Consider the following 24955-nt stretch of genomic DNA (forward strand, 5'->3'; position numbering starts at 1 on the left):
TCTTGTAATTCAAACTTTTATGCATCCCAGGAGGCTCTAGCATACAGGCAGGGTGGAGACTCGGTCACCCTTTACAGGGTAAAGTTCTAGGTCCCGGATCACGATCCCTGGCCTGGCTGCTGCCTCTCCTCAGCCTTCTCTCCTGCCATTCCCCGCTGTGGTCCGTCTGTTCTAGAAACTTCAACTTCTCCCCCAGTGTCCACTCGCGCTGTCCCTGCTGGCCTCCCCTCCTCACACTTGACAGCCTGAGCTCGGCTGCCACCTCCTCCTGGAAGCCTTTCCTGATATCACCTCCTAAGCAGGTAGGTTCTCCTTCTTCGTGTGCCCCAAGATCCTGTGCGCTTCTCAGTTACTGTATCGACCACACCGTATTATAATTATCTTTTGACTGCTTCCCATGAAAGAGTTTCTTGAGGGCAAGGGCTGTGATTAATTTATTTCTGTATCCCAGCACCTGACAAAGAACAGGCATTCATATATTTGAATGAATCAATTAAAAACTGAATGTCCACATATAATTGCGGTGATACTTAATAGAAAGTAACTCTAATAAATGACAACTACATATTACTTTGTCAGCTGCCTAAATTAGGGGTATTGTAAATTTATTTTTACTGAAGCAGCAAATAGAACAATGATGAGACAGGTTACTACTGAGGCACGCTCAGTGAGCTTCGGGAGTAAATTCTCCCCGACGCCTGATCTAAACCAGCGGCACCCCGCGAGGTGCCCATAGATCACGTCAATCCACCACACACGACCGCTGGCCCAGCAGAGCCCGAGGTGCTGACGGAGCGCGGACAAAGGTCCATTCTTCCTGAAGGGATGGCTCCAACAAAGGCTGTGGTTCTAAAAGCAAACGCGCCCTGACACCCTGACTCTGTCCCTTCCGTCACTGGGGCCAAGGAGGCCGCCGTGAAGGAGGCGTGGGCTCCCACCTCAGCCGCGGACAAGACCTTCAAGCCCGTGAGTGGTGACTGCAGGTCGGCAGGGGGAGAGGCCACTCTGACCAAAGCACTCCTGGAAGTACTGAAAAGTGACACTGCTGAGCTAGAGAGGAAATGACGCTAAAGGAAAGTTTATTAATGGAAAGCCTTTTACCTGATTCAATTTTGTTAAGTATTTTTCTCGCACACTGTACAAAGGCCTCTTCCACGTTCTCCCCGGTTAGTGCGCTCGTTTCCAGAAACATCAGCTCTAAAATCGACATCAAACAAAACACGAAGCCATATTTAGAAGACAATCACAATTATTCGATTCATAACTGCCAGCTTAGTACACTCTTAGAATAATAGACGAAACAAATTTAGTACTTAAAACCAGGTATTTCTGCAAATATGAAATCAATAAATGTCAAAATATTTTTTTAAATATTAGAATAAATCTAACTTTTCCCGAAAAGTAACTAGTATTTTGTGCTAGCACTTAAATGTGTTGAAGAAACTAAGCAAGCAGGACGCTGGTAAGGAAGCAGGCTGGCTGAAGGCACCCGGCTGTTGATATAAGACAAAGTAGCAATTGCCTTTCCAATAGTCTCCACGTCACCACAGATACAACCTACAAGTGCTGACAGCTGGTGTGCCGCCCTGACAGTGAGGGGATCTTCCACGAACGAGCCCTCTTCTTATGCACCAGCTGGTGACTCATGCAGCAGAAGGCTGCTCTCCTTGCTTTTGGGAGCAAACCACAACCTCTCCAGACCCTTGTCTCCTTCCTTGTAAAAATGAGTTTCACTTAAGTGACAGATAAATTCCTTTCGACCTTTAACATTCTAAGTGTGCATGTTTCTAAACAGCTTCTTTACAAACTCATGAAGGCTTCTGTTTATTTTCCTAGCAGAAACCCTGCTCGTTTGTGAGAGTGTAAGTGGGTGGTCCTGGAGTCCAACTGAAAGGTGATAGTAGGATATTTTAGTAGTTGATTGCTTTCAAAAATTAAAGTTATTTTAAAATGCCTGAATTCTTTTTTTTTAAACCTAAGCTATGTTTTTCTAAGTATCTTTTTTCTTTTTTTGTGAGATGTGTTTTTTTTTTTTACATCTTTATTGGAGTATAATTGCTTTACAATGGTGTGTTAGTTTCTGCTTTATAACAAAGTGAATCAGTTATACATATACATATGTTCCCATATCCCCTCCCTCTTGCGTCTCCCTCCCTCCCACCCTCCCTATCTCACCCCTCTAGGTCACAAAGCACCAAGCTGATCTCCCTGTGCTATGCGGCTGCTTCCCACTAGCTATCTATTTTACGTTTGGTAGTGTATATATGTCCATACCACTCTCTCACTTTGTCCCAGCTTACCCTTCCCCCTCCCCATATCCTCAAGTCCATTCTCTAGTAGGTCTGCATCTTTATTCCCGTCTTACCCCTAGGTTCTTCATGACATTTTTTTCCTTAAATTCCATATATATGTGTTAGCATACGGTATTTGTCTTTCTCTTTCTGACTTAACTCTGTATGACAGACTCTAGGTCCATCCACCTCATTACAAATAGCTCAATTTCATTTCTTTTTATGGCTGAGTAATATTCCATTGTATATATGTGTCACATCATCTTTATCCATTCATCCGATGATGGACACTTAGGTTGTTTCCATGTCCTGGCTATTGTAAATAGAGCTGCAATGAACATTTTGGTACATGACTTTTTTTGAATTATGGTTTTTCTCAGGGTATATGCCTAGTAGTGAATTCTCATTCAGCCGTCTATAAGCAACCATTAATTTTACGTGTCATCCTTATGTATTCTATACGGAAATTCAGAGAAGTTTCAAAGGCATCTTTAGCCAAATGACTTAAATTTTTTTTTAAATTAATTTATTTATTTATTTTTGGCTGCATTGGGTCTTTGTTTCTGTGTGAGGGCTTTCTCCAGTTGCGGCGAGCGGGGGCCACTCTTCATTGCGGTGTGCGGGCCTCTCACTATCGCGGCCTCTCTTGTTGCGGAGCACAGGCTCCAGATGCACAGGCTCAGTAATTATGGCTCACGGGCCCAGTTGCTCTGCGGCATGTGGGATCTTCCCAGACCAGGGCTCGAACCCGTGTCCCCTGCATTGGCAGGCAGACTCTCAACGACTGCGCCACCAGGGAAGCCCAAAATGACTTAAATTTAATGTAAGTGAAATACAGCCAATTAGTCCAGTATGTCTTCTACTGCTTCCCTTTCTATTTACGTCTAATATTTCACTAACTTAGCTTCAAATTCCATTTTATAAAAGATGACATCATCTGATTAGGGCCTTTAAAGATTGTTATAAATTTCACTTTAAACCAAGACCTGTGATATCGAAGATCCTAGACTGAAAAGTCACCACAGAATGCTAAGAGATTAGCTTTTATCATCACAGTAACCTCTTTTTTTTTTTTTGGCCACACCACACAGCATGCGGGATCTTAGTTCCCTGACTGGGGATGGAACCTGCGCTCCCTACAGTGGAAGCACAGAGTCTGAACCGCTGGACCACCAGGGAAGTCCCTCATCATAGTGACCTTCGTGGGCAGAATGCAATAGGGTGAGACTATGTTAAATGCGTCTAATGCACAGTGAAAACAACAGGAGGTTCCACACTTCCTAACTACAGCTGCGTCTTAAACCTCCAGCAGGTGTGACAGGTGCAAGGCCACTTGCCATTTTCCTGAGCAAACCGGGAGGCTTCTAGGAAAGTGACTTCCCGATCGGGGTCCAGGTCCTTCTTGTTCCCACAGAGGATGATGACGATGCTCTGACTCGCGAGCATTCTGGCATCTGTTAACCAATTAGTAAGCGCATTGTAGGTTTCTCGGCTGCGTAATATAAGATTGTGAAAATAGCACATGTATTTTATAAAGCTAGCAACTCTTTCCAGTCACTCACACCACTCACAGCGCTTCTACACACGCAGGGCAACGCCCACAACCTTTAGGGTGACTCAGATGACCTGGATGCCCCAGGTGTACACCACACCAACAGGGTGCATTTCATCTTGTTTCCATGAAAACGAGGCAACAAGTCAGAAGCTTGCTGTCTGTCGTCTGCCCAAGCAGGGTCAGTATTTACTGGGCTCTCGGTTCATGCAACATGCGAGCAGGACCTAAGGCTAACTGCTGCCACTCAGTGGATCCGTGTGATGTGCTGGTACTTCGCTTCACACGAATTTAACACACTGATTCTCTGTAAGGACTCTGTGACACAGAGTCTTATTATCTCCTGTTTCCACAAGAAACCTGAGGCCCAGAGAGACTAAGTTGCCCAAAGTCACACAAGCAGCCAGTGGCAGAGCCAGGACTGGGTCAGGTGCATCCACCTTCAGGACTGTTTTCAGCCCTCATCTATCTAAGGATAAAACCCTCGTATATTCTAAGGACTGACCGAGGAACTGAATTTTAAATTTAATTGTGATACCTGGGTGATAGCTACATGCAGGACAGTGCACTCAGATCCTTACGATGGGCCAAGAGCTCTATGTGAACCAAATCAACCGCCCAACAACCTCACAAGTATTACGTGGTCATTACTCCATGGAACAGACAAGGAAACTAAAGTCCAGACAGCGGAGCACCTCGCCGGAGGACTCACACCGCTGGTGACGGCAAGTGGGCTTTGAACCCAGGCCGTCCCAGCCTAGAGCCTGTGCTTGATGGAGGTCCGTTACTTCTAATAATTTACCACACGCAAAGCTTCACTTTGCAAACCTTAAGGAAAGCATCAAAACACCATGTTAAGAAACATAATGACACTGGGGGTGCTTATCTATCTGAAGCTTGGGAACATGCTGCTTTACATGGTAAAGTGGTGGAAGGGGCTGCTTCGAAAATGCCCAAGACCCCCAGGGAAAGGGCTGAGGGGCTTCCCGCCCCACAGCCCTGCCACCGACGTGCCCAGCACACCCGCGGGGAGGCTCGGACCTCGGGGAGCACAGGCCGGCGAGGGGTGTCATTACCTGGTGATGTCATAGACGAGCAGCGCCCCTGCCGCACCCCTGTAGTAGCTTCTCGTCACAGACCTGGAAGAGTTACAGGCTTTCACTTTCCACCATGCAGAGCCCGTACCCCTGGGCACCATCTTCCCACACAAAACACCCATTTTTGCCTTGGAAACCACAACATAGGGACGGAGGTGGCTTTAAAGAGAAATGATTCAAAGTTATCTGAACATGGGCCTGAAGGGCTGTCCTGCCTGAAATCGTATCACAGGAGCGACAGGGAGGCGGGATGAGGGTCATCCTCCCTGGAGGGCATGAGGCTGCCCCGCACAACTGAGGGTGCCTTTGAGAACGTCGGGGGAGGGGCAGAAAGGGGGCATCACAGAGTCCCAGGGCACGAAGCCCTCGGCAGCCCCTCTGCTTGCCCGGGGTCCGTGCCTTCCTGTGGACGAGGGGCCGCGCGTGGCTGCGCTTCCCACGCCCGGCCGCGCGGCCTCACCTGTCTTCAGCGAGCCCCCACCCGAGCGCATCTCGCCCGTTCCCACAAGCTCCAGGATTTCTCCTGCAGTAACACACCTTCTCCCCTGCATCTCGACTCTCTCCCCGCGCGAAGACTTCCCCACTCACAGAATACAATGGGCTCCGGCACCTCCCATCTTGGACGAGAGCCAGGCAGGCGGTGCTACGCTCCCGCTGCCGTCCCATCGTGGGCCCCTCGCGCACCCACACGTCTCAGGGGCTGCTTCGCCAGCACCGCCTCCTCCTGCCCCGTGGACCCCGCGGCACCTGCCCTCCCCTGCTGCCTGGACCCCTCCCCCCGCCCCCAGGCCGCAGCCCCACTCCCTCCCAGTCTCCTCTCACACCAGCTACTCCGGACCTTCCTCTGAATCTGCCCTGCTGGTCCTGGAGCTCCTTCCCCCAGGCTGGGTCCTGGGCTCTCCCTTTTTTTTACATCTTTATTGGAGTATAATTGCTTTACAATGGTGTGTTAGTTTCTGCTTTATAACAAAGTGAATCAGCTATACACATACATATGTCCCCATATCCCCTCCCTCTTGCGTCTCCCTCCCTCCCACCCTCCCTATCCCACCCCTCTAGGTGGTCGCAAAGCACCGAGCTGATCTCCCTGTGCTATGCGGCTGCTTCCCACTAGCTGTTTTACGTTCGGTAGTGGATATATGTCCATGCCACTCTCTTTTCTCCCAACGCTCTCAACTCCGGTTTAATCCTCAGCTCAGCCTACTTCCGTAAGAGCCATCCGCCAGCCCGGCAACTCTCCGTGTGACCACAATGCACGCGTCACAGTCAACATCTCAGGCAGAACTCTGGCTCCCGGCCTACAGGCCCCTCCGGGAGGCGGCCCCACCACCCACTCTGTTTACACAGCCAGGAATCTCTCCACCCACTCTGTGCCCATCACAAAGTGATGTGACGCAACGTGTCCCGCAGTGGACACATCTGTCAGGACCCGTCTCACCAACTGGTCAGGTCCTACACCGTGCACGTCTCTACACCTTCACCAGCACCGTCCTGATCCGAACCACCAGCTCTGCCTGGAGCCCTGCCACGCGTGTCCCCTCTGTCACCTGTGGCCCTCAGCCCCTCCTCCAGGTCTTCCTCGAGGCCTGCAAGGCCCTGGTGCTCAGGGACCGGGGCTCAAGTTCAACCCCCAATGGTCAGTGATCGAATCGATCGTGCCTACGGACTGGAACCTCCCTAAGGACCCCTAAGAAATGGGGCTCAGACAGCTCCCGCCACCTCCCTGTTCCCCAGGCTGGGGTCTTCCTCTCTTGGTTCCTCCCTTGTGCTGGTGAAGCATATCCTCCTGAAGTTTCTAAGGGAGAACATATGAAAGACCACCTTTGTTTCCCTCCATTCTTGTATAACTGAAGGTATTTCTGATTTTATTCTCACACTTAATGGAGAGTTTGGCTGAGTTCATAATTTTAGGTTGGAAAAAATTTTTCACGTTGAGTTTTGAAGGCAAGGCTTTAGTTATCTTCTAGCTTCCAAGCGTTGCTGCTGAAGAGTCCAGCGCAATTCTCATTTTCGATTCTTGATATGTGATTTGCTCTTCCCTCTTGGAATCTTTTGGCATCTTCACTTCATCCCTGGTGTTGTGAACTTTTACGTGGCAGACCTGGTCTGGATTTTTCCCCCCTCATCTGTGTTTGGTGTACGGTGGAATCTTAACAGAGTCTCATTCCTCTAGTGGAAAATGTTCTTCGATTGTTTCTTTTACTGTTTCTTCTGCTCTTCTGTCTTCGGGAAGGCTTAACTGGTAAGGCCTTGAGCTTCCTAGACTGACTCTGTATGATTTCTTATGTTGTCTTTTTTTTTTTTTGCGGTACACGGGCCTCTCCCTGTTGTGGCCTCTCCCGTTGCAGAGCACAGGCTCCGGACGCGCAGGCTCAGCGGCCATGGCTCAGGGGCCCAGCCACTCCGTGGCATGTGGGATCTTCCCGGACCGGGGCACGAACCCGTGTCCCCTGCATTGGCAGGCGGACTCTCAACCACTGAGCCACCAGCGAAGCCCTTATGCTGTCTCTTCCCTTTCTCATCTCAAGTTTACCGTTTCACTTTCTGGAAGGGCACTACTTTATTTAATATATTATTTTAATTTTGCTCTTTTTAAATTATAAGTTTGTTCTCATTCCCTGAACGCAATATCTACTCTTATTGGTGAGGATACTGTAGTTTTAGTTTCTGTCTATTCCCTGAAAGTTTCTATTTTCTTTATTCTGGGCTCTTTCTCTTATCCTAAAAACTTTCGTCAAGTGTCTGCTGATCCTTGGTTGATCATTTATATTCAAGGACAAGGATGCCAAACTCTAAAAGACGCTCTTTATGTGTGGGCTATTCACTGTGAGATGGCTGGACAGAAATTGGGCTATTTCATTGGGGAACCAAAATGTTAGGATCTTTAAGCCTTTTCTTTGGGGCTATTTTTCTGCAGATAAGAATCGTTTCTCCTGCCTGAGACATACACACTTGGCTGCCAGCAGCTAAGGAAGAGGTGGGGGAAGAGGGTGAGGGTCAGCAGACTTTCACTTAATTTCTGTCTTTCCAGTCCTTGCCTCACTCATCCCTGCCCTCGGCTGGCCTCTACTTTTAGTTTTTAGAGGAACCTCCATACTGTTCTCCATAGTGGCTGCATCAACTTACATTCTCACCAACAGCACAGGAGGGGTTCCCTTTTCTCCACACTCTCTACAGCATTTATTTTTTGTAGACTTTTTGATGTTGGCCATTCTGACCAGTGTGAGGTGGTACCTCACTGTAGTTCTGATTTGCATTTCTCTAATAATTAGTGACATTGAGAATCTTTTCATGTGCCTGTTGGCCAACTGTATGTCTTCTTTGGAGAAATGTCTATTTAGGTCTCCTGCCCATTATTTGATCGGGCTGTTTGGTTTTTTTTGATATTGAGCTGCATGCTGTTTGTATATTTTGGAGATTAATCCTTTGTCAGCTGGTTCGTTTGCAAATATTTTCTCCCATTCTGAGGGTGGTCTTTTTGTCTTGTTTATGGTTTCCTCTGCTGTGCAAAAGCTTTTAAGTTTAATTAGGTCCCATTTGTGTATGTTTGCTTTTATTTTCATTATTTAAGGAGACGGATCAAATAGATATTGCTGCGATTCATGCCAATGAGCGTTCTGCCTCTGCTTTTCCTGCAGGAGTTTTACAGTACCTGGTCTTACATTTAGGTCTTCAGTCCATTTTGAGTTTATTTTTGCATATGGTGTTAGGGAGTGTTCTAATTTCATTCTTTTACATGTAGGTGTCCAGTTTTCCCAGCACCACTTATCGAAGAGACTGTCTTTTCTCCATTGTATATTCTTGCCTCCTCTGTGGAAGATTAATTGACCATCGGTGTGTGGGTTTATTTCTGGGCTCTCTATTCTGTTCCACTCACCCATATGTCCATTTTTCTGCCAGTACCACACTGTTTTTTTTTTTTTTTAAATAAGAAAGTCCTTCTAAGTCTGTCCAAGGTACTTTCTCTTTTTAAAAAAATAAATTTATATATTTATGGCTGCGTTGGGTCTTCATTGCTGAGCGTGGGCCTTCTCTAGTTGCAGCGAGCGGGGGCTACTCTTCGGTGTGGTGTGTGGGCTTCTCATTGCGGTGGTTTCTCTTGTGGCAGAACACAGGCTCTAGGTGTGCAGGCTTCAGTAGTTGTGGCACATGGGCTCAGTAGTTGTGGCTCGCAGGCTCTAGAGCGCAGGCTTGGTAGTTGGTGGCACACGGGTTTAGTTGCTCTGTGGCTTGTGGGATCTTCCCAGACCAGGGCTCGAACCCATGTCCTCTGCATTGGCAGGCAGATTCTTTTTTTTTTAAATTTATTTTTATTTATTTATTTGTTTATTTTTTTGGCTGTGTTGGGTCTTCGTTTCTGTGCAAGGGCTTTCTCTAGTTGTGACGAGCAGGGGGCACTCTTCATCGCGGTGCACAGGCCTCTCACTATCGTGGTCTCTCTTGTTGCAGAGCACAGGCTCCAGATGTGCAGGCTCAGCAGTTGTGGCTCACGGGCCCAGCTGCTCCGCGGCATGTGGGACCTTCCCAGACCAGGGCTCGAACCCATGTCCTCTGCATTGGCAGGCAGATTCTTAACCACTGCGCCACCAGGGAAGTCCTACCACGCTGTTCTGATTACAATAGCTTTATAGTAATACTGTCTGAAGTCTAGGTATGATACTTTTTTTTTTTTTTTGCGATACGCGGGCCTCTCACTGTTGTGGCCTCTCCCGTTGCGGAGCACAGGCTCCGGACGCGCAGGCTCAGCGGCCACGGCTCACGGGCCCAGCTGCTCCATGGCATGTGAGACCTCCCGGACCGGGGCACGAACCCAGGTCTCCTGCATCGGCAGGCGGACCTCTCAACCACTGTGCCACCAGGGAAGCTCTAGTTACGATACTTTTGAAGCAAACAATTATTGAGCATTTAAAATATTATACCTGACTTTAAGTGAAATGCTTGCACTGGGATTGAGTTCTATTTAACTGCATTTTGTAACTGTGAATATCTGTTCTGTTTGACTTTCTGTATCTATTCAAAAAAACACAACTAAAATATTAATCTACTTTCCTGCTTTAGTAGTTACAGAATATCAAACATGGAACCTATCTGCTGTGGACTGTGGTCATCATTCCAAACGTCGATCATGACTTCAGCGTAATTCAAGTGCTGAGGAGAGAATATTCTGTGGAATGTTTTAATGTAAAGCAAAACCAACCCCCAAAGAGGTTTTAAAAAATTCTCCTTTTAAAGTGAAATACAGAGAAAAGTTGTTTGTGCTACTACTTTGCCTTGATTTTAATCCAAAAGTAATGTGTGGAATATGCAATGCCACGACCTCCTAATGTACCCACTAGGTCCCAAAGAATAAATTCGCCTCCAAATTAGGACGCGTGCACTCGGAAGAGATTCTAACGTATTCTTTCGTAAATCAATGCTGTGTGGAGAAAAACTGACTTTTAGCTTGTCTTAAAGCTTCCAGAGGTGAACTTTCTAAAATCTGTGAGGGTGCGGGGAGGGAGGAGGGGACCACATACATTATGAGAATATAATTGATTATTTCAAACCCACTTTTCAAATATTTTTATTAAGTTAGAGAAAAAGCTACCTGAATCGCTCTTGGCCTGCCGTGTCCCATATCTGTAACTTAACATATTTACCACCAACATTTATTATCTTTGAGCCAAATTCCACTCCTATTGTGTGATTTGAGTCATCTTTGACTGAAAAAGAAAAAGAAATTTTATTTTAGAACATTAGGGAAACAGGCTTATAGATTTATACAAGTAACACTGAAATCAAGAGTGCTGTCAATGGAAAATGTAATTTACTGTCGCCATTCATTTCTCCAACAGTCAGATGCTAATAAGCACTCACTGTTTTAAACAGAATACACACAGTTCCTGTTCTCAAGGAGACAATAAAGCTTCTTCTCAAAACACCTAAACAAGCCATGTATTTGAAGCTGAGGCTTGGTGGCCACGCCACGTAGGACCACATCTACCTGACCACCGCTAAGGTTCTCGTGAATGGCAACTGCGCAAAATACTGGGTACCATCTTGGAGGGCTTACTGCCCAGTGACAGACTGCAACTTGGCCAACGATAGTTTCAACTATTCGGACGAACATTCTAAAGAAACAGAAGTAAAGGGAAGGAGAGGCACCGTGGCCCAAGAAAGAAACTTGATGCTCACCCAAGATTAAGGGAAAAAGAAGAAAAGATAGAGTAAAAAACTCAGAACACACCCCAAACCAAGACCTCTATGCACATTACAGCTGTTGAGTTTCATGAACTCGAGTATTGTGTGTGGCAATCATTTGGAATGAATTTGCTGGAGAAATCAATACTGTCTGAATGGGTAGGGAGGTTGGCAAAATAAGTAGTTTGCTAAACCCAACTGGAATAAGCTGTCTTATAAAAGAAAATTTCTGTGATGTGAAAGGAAAAGAAAAAACAAATATCCTGGCTACACAGTCCATGGACTGGTTTATATTTTATAACTATAGGATAAAATTTAATTGTACCAGAAACCAGGGCGCCATCTGACAGCTGTGTTTGTTCATTGCTCCCTGGGGGCCTGGGGGAGGAAAGGGTCTGATTCCAGCAGCTTGTCTCAGGCCCAGACAGTGCAGACCGGCGTGGACATCCGCTGGTGCCCAGCTACTGGGCCAGCCTGGCGGGAGAAGCCTTCGAAGGCAGTAACGAAAGGCCAAGGGCATCCTGATTAAGACACAGCTACGAGAGCAATACAGTGAAGCCTCCTTACATCATTACTGTGGTCGTGAGGGGTGAGGGGAGGATGTGAAGGGAGAGTGTCCGCCGAGGCCGGGCACCTGGCCCAGCGTCCCCTCTTCTGGGATGGAACAATGCAAAGTCTGGGTAACTCGTACAGAACCCCAGGCCGCCCAGCGGGTGAACGCCTGTCAATTCAAGAGGGGCTGAGCCACGCTGGGTCCGTGTCACTACATGAAGTTTCCAACAAGCTCCTGGTCGATGGAAATGGAAGCAGCAGAAAACACTTCTAGAATCTTATTCTTCAGAGCTCTTTCCCAGGACACCCTTGGCTGCCTCTGTCTCCACCGCCCGCCACCTAATGCATGTCACGCATTCTTAAGAGGCGCTGCATTAAGTGAGATTAATTTTCTGTGCTCGGGCCTTCACCTGACTACCTCTAGATAGACAGGTCATTCTCCACAATTCTTTCCATTACTATATAAGCATGGCTTAATTTAAGGGACTTTCGAACCTACCGTCTTTACAGTAGCTTGGAATACAAAATTCAACCTCTCTCACCAACACAGGGCAGGTCAACGGCACAAGATATTTTCTGTGGTCGAAAGGCCTGGGCTTGAGTCTAACATGCACCGTTCCTAGGTGACCATCCCAAGTGCACACACCAAGTCCTGTAAACCTCTGTTTATTTACCTGTAAAACAGGACTGATGACGATAGCTGCCTTAAGGACAATACAAGGCCGCTGGGGAGCAAATGCTATCTTATCCAAAATGTACAACTAGGGTTCTCGGGCCACTCCTGCCAGGAAACAGAATTCCACAGCATCATACTGTATTTTAGTGTCTGGGAAATGTACAGGACAACGCACTACATAATGAACAATGACCCACTACGCAACTGAAATGCTAAATAAAAAATCAGATTACTAAACGTTTAATAACATAAACTTTTTATGTCATTTAAAAATATTTTTAAACTATGACATTTTCCCTGGAAACGTATTCGGAAGTTTTGTCCTAAACAAATCTGCACAAGAGTGCGCTCTCGGGAGAAGACATGAAACAAGAAACAAGAAAGAAGCAAGAAACACTGACCATGTGACGTCACTTACATTTGTTTTCAATAAACTGATGAAGCAAGCAAGACTTGCCGGTCCCCGCGTTCCCAATAACCAAGAATTTAAACAAAAAATCTGAAAAACAGAAAGAGACCGTGAAACAGAACTTTAGAGCAGGTGCCGCGAACTTAGACTACAATCATAAAATTTAATGAAATCTCAGTTAATATAAAAAAGAGGTAACTGAATATTTTGTGAAAATGGCAATAAACACACTGACTTACCTTTCCAACTTTTCGATACATGGCTTATATGCTAACCCAGTGCCTTTTCAAACTGCTCTGGGGACAATTTCTTTTGATACTGGAAGTTTGAAAACTCCTCTTGTAATGACTGAAATCTCTTTGCTATTCAAATAAATACACACACAGTGACAAGCAAAAATCGCCTAGAAATTGCAATTTTTCTATACAAAAGAAAAAACCTGGTAGACTTATAGGCTTTGAGAAGTCCACTCCTTTCTTCTTTCACAAACAGGTATAAGTTTTCCCTGCACTTGCAGACTTCTGTGGCCTTGCCTTCATTCCTGTGTCTATGACCTTTGGGAAGGCCGGCCTAAGCCCAGGGGTTTGGGTCAGTACTCCACATGTGATATTTGTCCCATTCAATATAGAGAGAGCTCTTCACTTCTTCTTTACGCAGGGGAATAGATTTAATTTGGGATCCTACTCTCCATAAACTGGAACTAGAGGCTTCTAGAATGGAATCTGTGAATCGGAATGATGGGGCACCGGTAGCCTGACACTGGCTTGGTGATTCCTTTTGCTTTTTCTGTTGGCGAAGAACTCTAGTTCTGTTCAGCCTAGCGCTGCAGGCACCAAGCCCCTCTCCACCCTCACACTTTGACCCCGACCCACGTCTGCTGACCCCCGGCTGCCAGGCTCAGCCCGTGGCCCTGAAGGGCCTGCTCCACATTCCTGGTTCTGTCGGGGGCACCTCTGAAGGTGTCACCTCCACACTCCTGTTTCAGACCCGACCATGCGCTCCCAGCCCTGGTTCCTTCCCCCCACCACCCACCCAGTGAAGCACAAACGGTCAATTTGTTTGCTGGTGCTTGGTCCAGCCCTGTTCCTAAGAACTACATTCCTTATCACCCAAAGGTCAAGCCTATTCAACCTCTCGTGCTTTTCAAATAGTTACAGGCAATTAAACTTGCAGGACAGTGCTATTCACAATTGTTAGCATTTAAAAATACCTACAGTTTTATGCACCTCACTGCCTGTTTTGAAAGCATGCCACACCAGTGTTCATAACTAGTCACAGTCGCCAGAAGATGGAAGCCACCCAAATATCCATTGACAGATCAACGATAAACAAAATGTGGTACATACGTGCATTGGAATATCATTCAGCCTTAAAAAGGAAGGAAATTCTGATACAGGCTACAACATGGATGACCTTTGATTGTGCTAAGTGAACTAAGCCAGTCACTAAAGGAGAAATACCAGAAGAGTCCATTTATATGAGGTACCCAGGGTGGTCGAACTCACAGACACAGAACGTAGAAGGCTGGCTGCGAGGAGGCTGGGAGAGGGGAAATGGGGAGTCAGGGTTCAATGGATATGCGTATCGGTTTGAGAAGATGAAGAAGTTCTGGAGATGGATGGCGGCGATAGTTGTACAACAATGTGAAGGTACTTAAAGCCACTGAACTGTTGATTTTAAAATGACAAATCTCATGCTACGTATATTTTACCACACATACAAAATAAAATATGCAAGTCTCATCATCGTCACTGAACAGCTTTCACAGCCCAAGAAATTAAGATTGCCAGGTTAAAATGAAAATACTGAAAGTTCTCAATCTTGTTCAATATCCTCTTCCATTTAAGAAATAAAGCCCAATACATTACATAGGTTGTAAACACTGGAAGATGAGAACCAGGTAAAGATGCTGCCAATATATAGGCAAAAGTAAGTCTTGAGAGCAAAAATAATTTATATATACAAATGCGAATGTTTCTCATGTTTTATATGCACATAGTAAAAGGAGTTTCACAAGTCCATCTAATCCTGAAACAAAACCTCATAGATCTAAGCACAGTCTTTGGCTTAATGCTTGTTCCATTATTATTTTCTGCTTTGCAAGTTTTGCTTCAATGGACTCTATTATGGTAATCGCTTTCCAGATTATACCACAACCTCAACAGGTAAAAGGGTAACATATCAACTGACTTGCACCTTGCTGGACAAAAGACAAGTAAGATGTGTAATTTCCATATGTAAAAATATTTAATTCCTCCAAAAAACTCTTCACACTCTGAATCTTGTAGCTCCAAGAGGTAAGTTTTCATACTTAAATAGAAAACCCTATTTTTGAAAACCCTCTTGGGTTAAACAACTAGAAATGCTGGAAAAAATATATCATATTAAAAAAAGACACATAGCTGACCTTTTAGGAAAGAAAAGGCAATCTCTAGATGCTTGGAACTGGAAAAAGCAGTAGGGGTCCCAGATGGAGGGTTGTCAGTATTGAGTTTTAACATCTGTGGGACAGGATTCAAGAGTTTGTGCCCATGTGAAGGAAGGAGTAGAGAGCTGAATCTGAACAAGTGAAGGACAGGCTGGAAAAATCTTCTCACCAGCTCAGGAGGACAAGGAACCTTCTCTGACTCTGCCCGACCTCTCAGCAGGATCAGCAGAAAGACATTACGCTCTGAAGATGTATCATGGGCTGGCTCCACAGGTGAGTGTGAAATTCAAACTTAAAAAACATGTCGACAATGAATCTCCAAGTCAAGAAAGTTAAAACAATAAAAATGGCCTTAGAAAGTGATATCAACAGGATGCCTGGAAGATGCAAATGCAGGTCGCTCTGGAAGGACACATTCTCAAACCGGGATACATAGGAGACCCATGCTTACAGCTCCTCTGAAGACGAGCAATCCTCACAATCTAAAATTACGAAACATTCAAACAACCCATCGTGAGTGAGTCAGCAATCCAAAGGCATTACAATTTCAAGAATTTGATAAAAAAAGAACCTGACAAAGTATACTCAAGATGATTGATACCATAAAAAAGGAACTGAATCCATAAAAAGTGATATAAAAGAAAAGGTAGATTTCCAGAATGTGTCTGTCTAGAAATAAAAACTGCAGTCATTAAAAATAAATAGTCAGTGGGTGAGTTAAAGAGTAGAATCAACAAAACTAAGGAGAAAATTAGTGAACTGCAATCCAGACTGGAGAAAACTACTAGGAGGCAGAACAGAGACATGAAGAGAGAGAAAATATGAGAGTTTAAGAAAAATGCAGAATTGAAGGAAAAGGTCCAACATATAGGTCTAGTACATATTCTGGAATGGAAAAAAAAAAAACCCAGAGAATGAGGTAGAGTCAATATTAAACTGTAAAAGCAATCAGCAAGAAAGGGAAAACTCCCTATTAAGAAACAAGGTTCCTTAACCCCAAAGGTCACCATCTTCACAGTGTTGGGGCAGGAGCACAAAAACAAGGAACTGTCTAATGTAGAATTCGATGTGCAAAAAATGACCCTTAACACCAAGGCGGCCTTCTGCTTCCAAGAAGATGGAGCAGAAGTACTTTTCCCCATTCTGCCTGCTCAGGACAACTTAGAACCCTAGACACTACGTATAAAAGAAACATAAGAAGACTTTGAAAAGTGTAGAGAAGGTGGCAAACTGGCCAGGGATCTTGGGGCCTGAGGAATGACACAGTGATGAGTCCCCTGGGTTTTTCCTTTTCCCTCGTATTTCCCAGACTTGGAGCTGAACAAGCTGGCAGCCTGGAAATGCCAATGGAGGCAGATTTTAAGAAGCCCCAACAAAAGCCTGCTCTCTCAAGTCATCGAACCAGGAAAGGGCAACCCAGCAAGAGAGAAATCTTTTATACAAAACTGCTCTACTCCAGACAAACACTACAGGAAAAACTGTGGCCTCACGCCACCAATGCCAGCAAAGGCTGAGTGGGGAGCCCGGACCACCACCCTTCCGAGGCTGCAGTGAGGTTCCCTGACGCCCCCAGCAGGGTGGTGTCCCAAGGCCAGGCACGGAGCCACAGTGCCCGTGGGGACATGTGGTCATGGGGTGTGGGAGGCCGGACACTGGGGCTCTCGCCCTGGCCCAGCAGTACAAGGGAACAGCCCTGGCCCTGGGTGTCCTGGCCATGGGAGCTCGGCAGGCAGCCTGGGCTTCCACCTCACCCAGCAGTCACAGAGCAGCGCCCAAGAGCAGAGACGAGTTAAACAAGAGATTTAAATAAAAATCTAAGGTCTCATAACACAATGAAACAATGCCCAGAATTCAAACGGAAATCCTTCATTATATCGAGAACCAGGAAGATCTCAAACAGAAAGAAAAAATATTATCAACAGATTCCAGTGCCAAGATGATAGAGACGTCTGAAAAATCTGACAAAGACTGTAAAGCAGCCATCATGAATGCTTCAACAAGCAATAACAACATGACTGAAACAAATGAAAAGGAGAGATCTTCAGCAAAAAGAAAGGCTTAATAAAGAAAAGGAAGATATAAAGAAGAACCAAATGGACATTCTGGAATTGAAAAATACAATAACTGATGTATGTAGCTCAGTGGATGGGCTCAAAACAAAAGGGGACACAGGAAACAATCAGTGAACTGGGCTTCAAAATGATAGAAAATATCTAACCTGAACAACAGACAGAAAATAGCCTGAAAATATATTAATAGAGCCTCATGGAGTTCTGAGATGATAAAAAAAAAAAAAAAACAAATCTAACTTTCATGAGTCACAGAAGGAAAGAAAAAAGAGGATGGGTTTGAAAAAGTATTCAAAGAAATAACGGCTGAAAAATTCCTAAATTTGGCAAGACACATAAATCCAGATTCGCAAAGCTTACTGAATTCAAACAGCTAGATTCTTCCAAACAAGAGTCCAAATACATCCATGCCAAGATATATAATGAAATTTCTAAAAACTAAAAACAAATAAACAAAAAAAATCTTGAAAGCAGCCAGAGAGAAATGATACCTTACCTACAGGAAAAAAACAATCCAAATGACAACAGATTTCTCATCAGAAACCACTGAGGCCAGAAGTGGCACCAATATTTTTCAAGGGCTGAAAGAAAAGAACTCTCAATCCAGAATCTTATATCCTTATACCCTAAAAATCTCCTAGGATGAAGGAGAGATCCAGACATTCGTAGAGGAAAAAAAGAACTAACAGAATTTGTCACCAACAGATCTACCCTAAAAGATGGCTAAAGGAAGCTTTCTAAACCAAAAGGAAAGGAGTTCCCTGGTGGCCCAGTGGTTAGGATTCCGGCCTTTCGCTGCTGGTGCCCGGGTTCAACCCCTAGTTGAGGAACTAAGACCCTGCAAGCTGCACAGCATGGCAAAAAACAAACAAACAAAAAAACCTGAAAGGAAGTGATAAAAGGAATCATGGAACATCATGAAGGAAGGAAGACATGGTAAAGAAAAATATGGGTAATTACAATAGGCTTTTCTTCTTCTCTTCTTGAGTATTCTAAAGTGTGTTTGGGTGTTTAAGCAAAAATGGTAACACTGTTTGATGTGACTAAATATAAGAGGAGGAAATATTTAAGATGACTATATTACAAGTGGGGGAGGGTGAACGGATGCACAGCTCTACCCCAGAGATACTGCGGGTTCAGTTCCAGACCACTGCAATAAAGCAAAAATCACAATAAAGTGAGTGACACAAATGTTTTGGTTTCCCAGTGCATATAAAGTTATGTTTACACTATCTTGTAGTCTATTAAGTGTGCAACAGCATTCTGTCTAAAAAAACAATGTACATACTTTAATTAAAAAAATACTTTATTGGTAAAAAATGCTAACCATCATCTGAACCTTCAGCAAGTCATAATCTTTTTGCCACAGGAACATCAAAGATCGCTGATCACCATAACAAATATAATAATAATAAAAAGTCTAAAATATTTTGATTATTACCAAAACATGACCCAGAGACACGAAGTGAGCAAATGCTGTTGGAAAAATGATGCCAACAGACTTACTCAATGTAGAGTTGCCACAAACTTCAATTTGTAAAAAACACAGTCTCTGTGAAGCACAATAAAACAAGGTATGCCTATAAGAGAAGGCAAGGTTTTTATATTTCACTCGAACGTAAAATGATGACACCAGTAGACTGTGATATGTATATATAATGTGATACCTAGAGCAACCACTAAAAAAGCAATGCAAAGAGATATACTCAAAAACATTATAGGTAAATCAAATGGAATTCTAAAAAATGTTCACATAAACCACAGAAAGACTAGAAAAAGAAAAGAGAAAATGAAAAACAGAACAGAAAGCAAAAATATAAAATGGCAAAAATAAATTCTAACAGATCAATTATATTAAATGTAAACTATATAAATATATCAAGTAAAAGACAAAGATTGGCAGATTAGTTGAAAAAACATGACCCAACTATAAGCTGCCTACAAGAAACTCCCTTCAGTTATGATGTTCAGGCAGGGTGAAAGTGAAAGGATGGAAAAAGGTATATCACACAAATATTAATCAAAGTAAATCATTATCATTATCAGCTACAACAGTCTTCAGGGCAAAGGAAATGACCAGAGAAAGAAAGTGTCACTATATAATGAAAAAAGGGTATCCCACCAATAAGACATAGGAAGCCTCAATGTGTGCACCAAAAAACAGAGCTACAAAATACATCAAACTAAAGCTTGATAGAACTGAAAGGAGAAACAAACCCACGATTATGGCTGAGACTTCAACACCCCTCTCTCAACACTGATAAAACAACTAGACAGAAAATCAGCAAAGACACAGAAGAACTCAGCTTAGTCAACCAAGAGGATGGAGTCAACATTTACAGAACACTCTGCCCAACAAGAGCAGGACACATATTCTTTCCAAGGGACAATGGAACGTAAATCAAGATGGACTATACCCTTGGCCATAAAACAAACCTCAACAAATTTAAAGGAACTGAAATCATATAAAATGTGTTTTCCAACCACAAGGGAATCAAACTAGAAATTCATAATATAAAGACAATAGGAAAATCTCCAAATACTTGGATACTAACCAATCCATGTCTAAATAACCCATGATTTAAAGAAGAAGTCTCCTGGGAAATAGAAAAATACACTGAGCTGAATGGAAATGAAAATATAGCTTATCAAGACTTGTGGGTTACAACTAAAGCAATGCTGAAAGGAAAATTCAGAGCACTAAATGCATATATTAGAAAAGAGGAAAAGTCTCAATCAGTTATCTAAGCTCCTACCCTCAAGAACACAGAAAAAGACGAGCAAAATAAGTAAAGCAAGCAGAAGGAAGAAAATAAAGAGCAGACATCAATGAAACTGAAAACAGAAAGACAAAGAAAATCCATAAAACAAAGAACTGGTTCCTTGAAAAGATCATTAAAATTGATAAACCTCTAGCAAAACTGGTGAGTTCAAGGTCTGGGGCAGACCAAGGAAAAAGACAGGACCTTGAGATGGTCATAGCACACACCGCCTTCGTTTGGGTAGCACTTTGACTGGTTGCATGGGAGGGAAGCCAGACAGCACCTGCTAGAGGCCTGTCACAGCCCCAGTGTGTCTAAGCAAAAGTTTGCAGATGAGAGTGTGGCTTCACAGGGTATTCAAAGCAGGCAGCCTCTGAATGGCTAAAAATATGTGTATTGGGGCTATATTTAAAGCACCTGAATGTGTAAGAATGGAGTTTGGTGCTGGCAAGGCTTTGAACTAACGTCTCAGCTTGCTGTGAAGAACGCCACAGAGAGGCCAACATGAAGGACCATCTTTAACTCATTTATGTAACAAAGACTCACAACAACAACAACAAAGGGAGGACACACAGAGCCAATTTCAGGTCACAGCACTACAGACCCAGCAGGGTAACAAAGGAGTAACAAGAACAGCTCCACATACTTTAATTTGACTTCTTAGATGAGATGGACCCATTCTTCAAAAACACAAAGTAGTACAACTCAGCCAATAAAATAGATAACTTAAATAGCCATATAACTTAAGGAAACTGAATCTGTAATTTTAAAATTAACAAAAAAGAAACATTTAGGCTGGATGGTTTTACTAGAGAATTCTATGAACATTTAAAAAAAGAATCAACACCAGCTCTATATAACATCTTTGAGAAAACTGAAGAGGAGGGAACCCTTCCCTAATTATTTTATGAAACTAGTATTTCCCTGATACCAAAGCCAGAAAAAGACAGCCTTAAAACAACACAAATGACAGAGCAGTATCTCTTATGCACATTAACAAAATATTAGCAAAAAGAATTCAGTTTTACATATATAAAAATTATACACTAAGAACAAGTGGGCTTTGTTTCAGGGACGAAAGGCTGTTCAACATTTGAAAATCAATCAATGTAATTTCTCTACTAACAGGCTAAAAGGAAAAATCACACGATTATATCAACTGATGCAGCAGAAGCATTTCGTCAAAGTCAACACTCATTCATGATAAAAACACTCAAAAAAACAAAAAAAGACAGCAACCCAGAGAGGAACTCCCTCAACGGATAAAGAGCATTTAAAAAATTCTACAGCTAACCTTACACTGAGTGGTGAAAGACTGCTTTCCCGCTAAGATCAGGAACAAAGTAAGAATGTCCGCTCTCACCACTCTATTCAATATCATACAGTAAGTTCTAGCCAGTGCAGTGAGGCATAAGGAAACAAAGGCACACAGATCAAAAAGGAAAAAATAAAATTGTTCCTATTGGCGGACAATATGATTGTCTACATAGAAAATCCAAGGAATCAAAAAAAAAAAAAAACAAAAACAAAAAAACCCAAAACCCTCCTATAACTGATAAGTGAGTTCAGCAAGGTCCAGATTGTAGGATATAAAAATCAATCGTATCTCTTCATACTAATGACAAACACATGAGCGTCAAAATTTAAAATATAACACCACTTGCAATCACTGGAAAAAAAAACTCTGGCATAAGTCTAACAAAAACATGTAAAGCGTTTCTATGATAAAAAATACTGCACGATGCTGATGAAAGAAACAAAAGGAAATCTAAATAAACAGAGAGACATACTGTGTTCATGGATTAAAGACTAGACAAAGTAAAGATGCCAATTCATTCCTATTTCTAGCAAGACTTTTTGGTACATAGAGACAAGATTATTCTAAAATTTATATGGAAAGACAAAGGAGCTAGCATAGCAAGAACAGTTTTGAAAAAGAAAAACAAAGTGGAAGCAATCACCTTACCTGAGTTATTATGTAGCTACAGCAATCACACTGTGAGGGACTGATGGGGGAGACACATAGATCAATGGAACAGACCAGAACTAAGAAGTAGACCTACATTAATACGTCCAAATGCTTTTGAAAGTGCAAAAATCATTTCACAGAAGAAAGTGAGCCTTTTCAACAAATGGTGCTGAAGCAACTGGACATCCATGGGGGGGAAAAAAGAACTTTGACCTAAGCTTCATATCTTATGCAAAATTAACTGAAAATAGATCACGGACTTAAAAGGTAAAACATTACTATGAAACTTTTAGGAAAAAATAGGAGAAGAGCTTCAGGATCTATGGCTAAGCAAAGAGCTCTTAGACTGGACACCAAAAAATAAATAAATAAATTAAATTAAATTAAATAAATAAAATAAAATAAAATCCAGAAAAGGAAAAACTGATAAATCTGACTTCACCAAAATTGAAAATTTTTGCTTTGTAGAAAACCTTGCTAAGAGCATAAAAAGACAAGCTACAGACTGGATGAAAAGATCTGCAAAATATCCAACAAAGGACTAGCATCTAGAATATATTCATCAATTAAAAAAAAACCCTCTCAAAACTCCACAGTAAAAAAATTCAAACAACTCACCATTAGAATTAATAAAGGAATTCAGTAAGGTAGCAGGATATAAGATTAAATACATAAATCTGTTGCATTTCTTTACACTAACGATGAAATATCCGAAAGAGAAAGTAAAAAAAAAAAATCCCATTTAAAATTTCATCAAAAAAATATCTAGGAATAAACTTAACCAAGGAGGTGAAAGACCTATACACTGAAAAATACAAAACATTGATAAAGGAAATTGAAGCTGATTCAAAGAAATGAAAAGATATCCCATGCTCTTGGATTGGAAGAATTAATATTGTCAAAATGTCCATACCACCCAAAGCAATCTATAAATTTAGTGCAATCCCTATCAAATACCCATGACATTTTTCACAGAACAAGAATAACAATCCTGAGATTTATATGGAACCAAAAAAGACCCATAATTGCCAAAGCAATCCCGAGGAAAAAGAACAAAGCTGGAGGCATAACCCTTCCAGACTTCAGACTATACTATAAAGCTATAGTAATCAAAACTGTGGTATTGGCACAAAAACAGACATATAGCCCAATGCAATAGAACAGAGAGGCCAGAAATAAACCTACAGTCAATAAATCTATGACAAAGGAGACAAGAATATACAGTAGAGAAAACAGTCTCTTCAACAAGTGGGGTTGAGAAAGCTGGACCACTACATGTAAATGAAATCAGAACACTCCCTCACACCATATACAAAAATAAACTCAAAATGGTTTAAAGACCTAAATATAAGACATGACACCATAAAACTCCTAGACGAGCACATAGGCAAGACATTCTTGGACATAAATGGTTGCAATATTTTCTTAGAAATAAGAAATAAAAGCAAAAATAAACAAATGGGACCTAATCTATCTTAAAAGCTTTTGCACAGCAAAGGAAACCATCAATGAAATGAAAAGATAACCTACAGACTGAGAGAAAATCTTTGCAAATGATGAGACCAACAAGGGGTTAATCTCTAAACTATACAAACAGCTCATGCAGCTTAATATCAAAAAAACAAACAACCCAATCAAAAAATGGGTGGAAGATCTAGATAGACGTTTCTCCAAAGAAGACATACAGATGGCCAACAGGCACATGCGAAGATGCTCAGCATCACTGATCCTCAGGAAAATGCAAATCAAAACCACAATGAGGTACCACCTCACACTGGTCAGAATGGCCATCACCAAAAAGTCTACAGAAGGGGGCTTCCCTGGTGGCACAGTGGTTGAGAATCTGCCTGCTAACGCAGGGGACACGGGTTCGAGCCCTGGTCTGGGAGGATCCCACATGCCATGGAGCAACTAGGCCCGTGAGCCACAACTACTGAGCCTGTGCGCCTGGAGCTTGTGCTCGGCAACAAGAGAGGCCGCGATAGTGAGTGGCCCGCGCACCGCGATGAAGAGTGGCCCCCGCTTGCCACAACTAGAGAAAGCCCTCGCACAGAAACAAAGACCCAACACAGCAAAAATAAATAAATAAAATTAGTAAACTCCTACCCCCAACATCTTTAAAAAAAAAAAGTCTACAGGAGGAGCTTCAAGACGGCAGAAGAGTAAGATGCAGAGATCACCTTCCTCCCCACAAATACATCAGAAATACAACTACACGTGGAACAACTCCTACAGAACACCCACTGAACGCTGGCAGAAGACCTCAGACCTCCCAAAAGGCAAGAAACTCCCCACGTACCTGGGTAGGGCAAAAGAAAAATGAATAAACAGAGACAAAAGAATAGGTACGGGACCTGCACCAGTGGGAGGGAGCCGTGAAGGAGGAAAGGTTTCCACACACTAGGAGCCCCTTCGCTGGCGGAGACTGCGGGTGGTGGAGGGGGGAAGCTTCGGGGCCGTGGAAGAGAGCGCAGCCACAGGGGTGCAGAGGGCAAAGCGGAGAGATTCCCGCACAGAGGATCGGTGCCGACCAGCACTCACCAGCCCGAGAGGCTTGTCTGCTCCCGCGCCGGGGTGGGCGGGGCTGGGAGCTGAGGCTTGGGCTTCGGTCGCAGCGCAGGGAGATGTCTGGGGTTGGTAGCGTGAACACAGCCTGCAGGGGGCTAGTGCGCCACAGCTGGCCGAGAGTCCGGGAAAAGTGTGGAGCTGCCAAAGAGACAAGAGACTTTTCTTCCCTCTTTGTTTCCTGGTGCGTGAGGAGAGGGGATTCAGAGCGCTGCTTAAAGAAGCTCCAGAGACGGGCGCGAGCTGCGGCTAAAAGCGAGGACCTCAGAGACGGGCATGAGACGCTAAGGCTGCTGCTGCTGCCACCGAGAAGCCTGTGTGCCAGCACATGTCACTATCCACACCTCCCTTCTGGGGAGCCTGTGCAGCCCGCCACTACCAGGGTCCCGGGATCCAGGGACAACT

At 43.5% G+C, this 24955-nt stretch overlaps 1 protein-coding gene across 3 annotated transcripts in view; it reads right to left on the minus strand.

Moving 5' to 3' along the window:
• The window catches only part of RAB4A (RAB4A, member RAS oncogene family), a 96944-nt gene that overhangs the window by 52322 nt on the left and 19667 nt on the right, over window positions 1-24955 (minus strand). For 2 of the 3 annotated variants that reach the window (XM_060035123.1, XM_060035122.1), the window contains exons 2-6: window positions 12767-12847; window positions 10528-10642; window positions 4920-4982; window positions 3629-3783; window positions 1102-1197 (exon numbers count right to left, since the gene is read on the minus strand). In XM_060035123.1, coding sequence (XP_059891106.1) covers window positions 1102-1197; window positions 3629-3783; window positions 4920-4982; window positions 10528-10642; window positions 12767-12847 — 510 coding nt within the window. Of the gene's footprint in view, window positions 1-1101; window positions 1198-3628; window positions 3784-4919; window positions 4983-10527; window positions 10643-12766; window positions 12848-24955 lie in introns of those variants that run through there. The other variant, XM_060035124.1, reaches the window with a different exon arrangement.

This window comes from Delphinus delphis, chromosome 16, assembly GCF_949987515.2.
Source record: "Delphinus delphis chromosome 16, mDelDel1.2, whole genome shotgun sequence".
NCBI lineage: Eukaryota > Metazoa > Chordata > Mammalia > Artiodactyla > Delphinidae > Delphinus > Delphinus delphis.